The following is a 7583-nucleotide window of genomic DNA, read 5'->3' as shown; positions in this document are numbered from 1 at the left end:
TTCAGATGAAAACTGGTCCATGAATTTATTTCAAGTTTTTGATAGAAGATATGGTCCCCCTTGATTCATACACCATAATTACTTTTAACATTTAATAGGAATTTGTGTTAGTTTTAACAATCTGTATATTAGGTCAAAAATGCATTGTGTTTTAATCAGTGGCTTGAGTAGAACTCATCAATCCACATTCTGCATATCCAGCCAAAGGCCAATGGCACCTTCCTGTGGGAAGCCTCTTCCATCCATCTACAGCACTGATACCTTGAAATGAAACAGAAAACATAAAATTGTGTTAACCATAAAAAAGAACAAAAACCCACAACTAACCACTCATTACTTGTTGCAACATTGTTCAAAACTGTTTTCTATGCTTGAAGCCTCAGTAGATGTGTTCTTGAATACACACCTCTAGATCAATGCTTCTCAAACTTTTCTTGGTTTCATTTTTAAAAATTATTTTTGTCCCCTTTGCCAATTCCCCCTTCCCCCTTTATCCCCCTTTTCCCATCCCCAGCAACCTCAGTTCTGTTCTCTTAAAAAGTTCAACGTATTATTTGTGACTATATATATATATTTTTTTCTTCATCCACATTGCTGTGAATGGCAGTATTTCATTCTTTTTTATAGCAGAATAATACTCCATTGTATAAATATACCACCTTTTCCTTATCCACTCATCTGATGATGGGCATTTAGGCTGGTTCCAACTCTTGGCTATTGTGAATACAGCCGCAATAAACATGGGAGTACAAGTGTCCCTTTGACATGATGATTTCCATTCCTTTGTGTATATACCTAGCAGTGGGGTTGCTGGGTCATACGGCAGTTCTATCTGCAATTGTTTGAGGAACCTCCATACAATGCTTGCCAAACTTTAATGTGCATATACAAGAGAGAATATTACTAAAATGAAAAAACTGCAAATTCTGATTCAGTAGGTTGAGGATAAGGATGAAGATTGTGCATTTCTATCAAGCTGCCAGGTGATGTTGCTGGTTTGGGTCCACAATTTGAGTGACAGGGTCTGTGCTGTTAGTTCTGTACTCACCTGAAGCCAAAAGGGATTTAGGAGTGGCAACTGAGTGGGAAGGGAGATTTAGGGAAATAATTTTGAAACTTCACATGCAAGAATTACAGCATTTTTTATTTATTTTGTGTGAGGCAGAAGGTTGGGTAATCTAAATTTAATCTACCTTTTAGCATTACTATGGATTTAGGTACATTATAACTATCCAGAAACTGTGTTGATCTAAAACTATTTTATAAAAAGGCCGCATAAGGGCTAGCCGGTTAGCTCTGTTGGTTAGAGTGTGGTGTTGATAACACCAAGGTCAAGGTTCAGAACCCCATACCAGTCAGCTGCCAAAAAAAAAAAAAAAGGCCACAGATCATTTAGTAATGTATCTCAAAAAGAAGAGAAAATAATATGAAGATATCTAGTAATAAAATTAGATTAGGTACATAAATATCAAACAATATTATTCAATGTAAATGTGTATTGAATAAATAACAAATGTGAGATGTAAAGCCGGAAAAACTGTTTTTGAAAGTCTAGTATTTACTAGCAACTTAGGAAATATTTAATTAAAAAACCAAAACATTTTACTGCTACAGGATATGTCAGTAGAATGGAAAATATTACATCAGAAAATTGCTTCTTTTTTTAGGTCTATGCAGCTGATTCATGCTGCCATTTGGTTATTATGACTACTTATTAAACAAGTTTCTGTGAGATTTTTAATTTCAATGATGTTATTTTATCACTTACCTATCAAGTGTTTATTGAGAACCTACTATGTGTCTAGTACTGTGTGAGGTATTGGCGATAGTGATGAACAAACATGACACTGGTCTTGTGTCAAAATACTGAGAAGTCTAGATGACTTATAGACAATGTTACTGTGCAAACACAAAATATTTAACACATAAGAAAAATTTGTAATAACAATGACTTTACAATGGTAATTATCAGTAATGATTCAAAATACTGAAAAAAAAAATCCTGTAAAATTGTATGTGTTTTACAGAATTATGTTCCGTGAAATATTTTATTTGCAGTATTGGCTAATGATTCATATTTGTATATTCATAGTTATATTCTAAGAATTATTCCCAGAAATTTAATAATGTCTCTTTGCTATTTAACCAATTCAAGATTAAATTTTCCCTATCCTAACCATAGTTGTGATCAGTCTGATCTACTTTACTATCATGTATTCAGAAGGGATCCTGGTCTTCCCAAAATCAAAATACTAGTCAACTGGCAGATTGCCAGATCAGCAAAATATTGATTACATGGCTACTCATAAAAATGAAAACAAAGCAAATAAATAAAAAACCAGATATCCGTGAAGTACTTTGACACAAATGATTTTGTTTTAGATGCAAATCTCTTGCTTCTCTTAGACTCTTAAGATTCTAGGTTGCAGTAAGAGTTATACTGATAACGTTAATCTTCAACTCATCATATTGAGTTTATTATAACAGTACATACAGTTGTTGTTTGTTTAGATGTTTATGGCTCTGTTCCAAAGGCACTCCTTACTGTAGCTTTTTATTGACTTCAGATTTATAAATAGATTATGTTTTAAAGAAACTGATTTGGAACTATAGGTTTAAAACAATTATGGTTTAAAGAAAATAATTTGAAAAACATATTATTTTAATAACATGCTACAAGGTCCTACTGTGACCAAAGATGGGGATGACCAAGGTTTGCATCAGCAAGATATAATTATCTTGTACTTGGACCCAGTGAGATTCTGCTAATGGACAGTCAAGGATATGATCATTGTATATCCTGAAGAATAGAAAAAAATAAAAACAATAAATTCTATGATCCTATGAAATGACAAGATAATTTTCATGTAAAGTTTAATATTTTAAGATCGGTATCTTCCACTTAATTCATTACTAGAAAAATAACTTTTTCTCATCAATTTATTTCTATAATTTATCAAATTAACCTAAATACTAGCTAATACTGAAGCTAGGTCCATGTCCAGAGGCCCCAGCATGATTAATGTGATCCCACAGGTCAGGTAAGACATATTCTATCGAGTAACTGAAAAATAAATAATGTTTATGGAAACTATTTGCCCTACAAAAACTGGAAAACTGTTAAAAATATTAAACAACAAAAGGGGAAAACTTATCTTACTCTTATAAACTATGAATGTATTTTGCTTGAAGATTTAAGTCTCATTCTCCATGGTTAATGCAGGATTGCTCAGACCTTAAAGAAAGAACATAAATAAGCAGTTTTTGGTTGCATTTGAACAAATAGGCAGAGACTTGGTTATTCATGTATGAATCCCCCAGTATACTTCCAAAGGTGCCTTGTACGTACTGTGGGTATCTATAAGAGGCACTGCTCACATCACCGTAAACCATGATTCCCAATTCTTCATCTACTACCTTGTTCTAGTCAAACCAATCTTTGAGCCCTTTCTCATCTCATCCTCATGTTTCTCTTCCTTCCTTTACATCATACTTTGAACTTTTTAATAGTTTCTCAAGTCATCAGCCAACTAACAGAAAAATTAATCTAACATACAAAATAATTAAAAGCACATAAAAATCAAGAAATAACTCCTATGTTAATGTAGGCTAAAGGTGAAACATGAGTCCCATCTGGAAGAAAGGGAGCTCTTGATTTTTCCACCCCCGACAATTGGCCCCCAACTAACCATACATCACTTGTTTGCCTCTAAGGAAACTGATGGATTCCAGGGGCAAACTGGCATCATCAATTTGTGTTTAGGCAATGCCTAGTCCTTCATATAGATTGGAAAGTAAAATGGAACATTTGAAGAAAAGACAAACCAAATTGTGAATACTCAAATATTGGGATCTTCAGAGAGCATATATATTCCTTAAAAATAAGTCTCCTTAAAGAAGGCTTACATTTTAAGAGAATATGACTTATTGTATATTAATGACTAGAATTTTTACTCAGGACTATCTGTTTGTTTTTCACTATCACTATATCCCAAAGAGATTTCAAATAAACAAGTAAATAAAGTTTAATGAGCCAAAATCAGGCAGCATGAGAGTTTGAAGAAAAAACTGGAAATGAAGGAGAAATGGTCTGAAGAATTAAAATAGTCAATCTGGAGATTTTCTGGCTAATAGGGTCTTAATTATGGATGTATGGTTTTGTACTCATTTATGGGACACCACACATATATCATCACATTATTTTGTTTAATCCATACCAACTCTGAGAAATAGGTCGTATTTTATTTTATTTTATTTTATTTTATTTTATTTTATTTTATTTTATTTTATTTTATTTTATTTTATTTTATTTTATTTTATTTTATTTTATTTTATTTTATTTTATTTTATTTTATTTTATTTTATTTTATTTTATTTTATTTTATTTTATTTTATTTTATTTTATTTTATTTTATTTTATTTTATTTTATTTTATTTTATTTTATTTTATTTTATTTTATTTTATTTTATTTTATTTTATTTTATTTTATTTTATTTTATTTTATTTTATTTTATTTTATTTTATTTTATTTTATTTTATTTTATTTTATTTTATTTTATTTTATTTTATTTTATTTTATTTTATTTTTTTTCCTTTTTTGTCTTTTTTCGTGACCGGCAACGGATCGCAACCCTCAGTGTCGTGCCCGTACCGGACCGGGACCGGCAACGGGATCGCAACCCTCGGTGTTGCCCCCGCACCTTGCTCAGCCAGTGAGCGGCCGGTCTGTATGTGGGATCCGAACCCTCGGCGGGAGCGCTGCCACGCTTCCCAACCGGCGCACTGTAGCAGTGCGCCACTGGGCCGGCCAATAGGTCGTATTTTAAAGATAAGAATGTTAAGTCTAAAAGAGGTTAGGGTTAGGTAATTTAATGAATACCATATACTAATAGGTGCCCAAACTGGGATTTGAAATCAGGTCTGTCTGGCTTCAAAACCTTGCTCGTTCTAGCAAGAGAAATGTGAGTGGGATATGAAGACACCACAGGTGAAGTTATGGTAACTATGCTATGACTTTACTTAGATATTTTGAATTAGGATAGCAATCTTACAGTAAAAGACAGAAATACATAATTTAAGATTCTTTTCAGCAGATATTTTTCAATCTTCCATGCTAGTTGATTTCATTTCTTATATTTTATATTTTCAACTTATTTCTCCCATTTTGTTTAATGTGCAGTAATAAAGATTTGGTTCATTAAACTGGAAAAAGAAATGTAGATCCATCTTTCACAAAATGATTTTCTACTGCTAACAGATATTAATCAAAGTACCTCACAAATAGAAGTTCTTTAAAAATAATTCAAATTTACAATGGGAATCCATCTCCAAATTTTAAGAAAAATTCTGTAGGTAATGTAATGAATTTTTTTTTCAGCACTTTCACCTTTTAAAAATAAAATATGTCGGGGCCGGCCCGGTGGCGCACTGCTACAGTGTGCCGCTTGGGAAGCATGGCGGCGCTCCCGCCGAGGGTTCGGATCCCACATACAGACCGGTTCCTGCTCACTGGCTGAGCGAGGTGCGGGGAGCAACACCGAGGGTTGCGATCCCATTGCCGGTCCCGGGCCGGTACGGGCGCGACACTGAGGGTTGCGATCCGTTGCCGGTCATGAAAAAAGACAAAAAGGGGAAAAAAAAAAAAATAAATAAATAAAATAAAATATGTCAAAAGAAAGCTAAACAAGCATGTCCTTACCAGCTCTGCCTTTTCCCAGGTTTGTGCTGCTCTCTGTCCAGGACTGAGAATCAGTAAGAAGGTGGCTCTGAGACTCTCTCAATGGCTTTGCAGGAAATTGATGGTTTTCGGGACTGAATAATAATAATCATCATCATCAGAAGTTAACTCTTAAGTATGGAACTTAAAATACCTTATGATTCAAGATGACTGTAGGAGGTACCCAAGATAATTTGGGGAATACGAGAACAAGGCATTAAATAACACTGACTGAAAATGAGAAAAGTCTCTCTTCAGTCTCTTTTCATTCTTGAGATTACAATAAGATGACAATCTGTAACTCTGGCAAATCTCTAGTATTAAATACAGAGAATAGTCCTCAGCATCAGACTTTAACAGGTAGAGGAATCTACTTAGAATTTAATAATAGTGTCTTATTATCAGTTTTATTTTTTTACAGTTATATTCTATTTAGGGCAAATTATACTAGTTTCTCATTTATGACGGTGACAAAGTTTGGTTTAAAAATAAGTTTAAATGCCAACTTTAATATATTAAAGAAAAATATTAATTTTATAAGTGATGTGTGGATATGGAAAAAATATATGAAGGTGATAGTAGGAAGACAAGTTTTAGAAAAACCATCCTTGTATTTCTAAAGTGATCTAAATTGCCTTGAAAAATAATTTTCTCTCTTTCTCTATAAAACTGAAAAAACAAATTTGAGCACTATCTTGCAGGAATGTTGAGAACATCTGACATTATCTTACAAACCTGATGTTCAGTTTGGGAGTAAGAAGTCTTAAAAGAAAAATTTCTTTTAAAATTTAAGTTTTAAAATTTAGGTAGACATGCCACAAATCAATATACTGGATGGTATGAAAGAATACATAAAATAGTATTTCACTTAGGAAAAATCATTGACATAGAAACTATTAGTAAAGTTTTAGAATATCCTGAAACAGTAATTATAATAATGTTAAAAAAAACCCATTAAAAATCTTCCAAGAATAATTTCACATATTTTAGTTGAATGTAACTATTATATTTTTTAAGGATATAAGGATATGCTTTTGCTCTGTAATAATTACCTCATATATAAAATTTTAGAATATTTCAATTTTATGCAGCTTTAACAACTCCTTATTAAAATTTTGGAGATAAATACTTAAAAATAAAAAAAGAGCATGTCTCCACACAGGCTTATACCTATTCCTATGAAAAATCTCTTTTACTTTAATTCAAATTATTCCTCAAGAAAGGGACCATATAACAAATACAGGATACTAACCAGGACCTGCTTTAAGGTCTCCTTGCAGAATCATTACTTCTAATAGGACTCTAACAAGTGGCAAGGATCCATTCCTTCAACAGCATTTATTGAGCATCTATTGCATCTATGAACAATGTCTTTGCCCTCATGGAAATTTCATTGTAATTGAGGAAGAATAATAAATAAATACATAAGTCAGGTGACAACAGAGCTGTGACAATAGGATAAAAAAACAATTCCAGGGGAAGCAAAGGAGCAGGTTACTATTTTACAAAGGGCTTTCAAAGATTGCCTCCACTGTGAACTTACAACTGAGCAGAAAGTGAATGAGAAGGCACAGACTGTTCAGATATCCGGAGAAAGCACGGTCAGGAAGGGAAACTGGCAAGCACAAAAGCATTACATAAGGAACATGCTTGGTACATCTGAAGAACAGCAGGGCCGGCCCCGTGGCGCCCTCAGGAGAGTGCGGCGCTGGGAGTGCAGCGACGCTCCCGCCGCAGGTTCGGATCCTATATAGTACTGGCCTGTGCGCTCACTGGCTGAAAATGGTGCGGGCGACACCACACCGAGGGTTGCGATCCCCTTACCAGTCACGAAAAAAGACAAAAAAAAAAAAAAAAAAAAAAAAA

General features: G+C 33.3%; 1 protein-coding gene across 1 annotated transcript in view; it reads right to left on the bottom strand.

The window, feature by feature from the left end:
- ZDHHC2 (zinc finger, DHHC-type containing 2) overlaps positions 1–7583 on the bottom strand; it is a 72080-nt gene continuing 64497 nt past the window's right edge. Inside the window, exons 12-14 of the mRNA XM_008570550.1 lie at positions 5700–5812; positions 3161–3235; positions 1–261 (exon numbers count right to left, since the gene is read on the bottom strand). Coding sequence (XP_008568772.1) covers positions 3195–3235; positions 5700–5812 — 154 coding nt within the window. The 3' untranslated portion in view covers positions 1–261; positions 3161–3194. The remainder of the gene's footprint in view (positions 262–3160; positions 3236–5699; positions 5813–7583) is intronic.

The sequence above is a fragment of the Galeopterus variegatus genome, unplaced genomic scaffold (assembly GCF_000696425.1).
Source record: "Galeopterus variegatus unplaced genomic scaffold, G_variegatus-3.0.2 Scaffold612, whole genome shotgun sequence".
In the NCBI taxonomy this organism is placed as follows: domain Eukaryota; kingdom Metazoa; phylum Chordata; class Mammalia; order Dermoptera; family Cynocephalidae; genus Galeopterus; species Galeopterus variegatus.
This window is presented reverse-complemented; position numbering and strand designations above follow the sequence as displayed.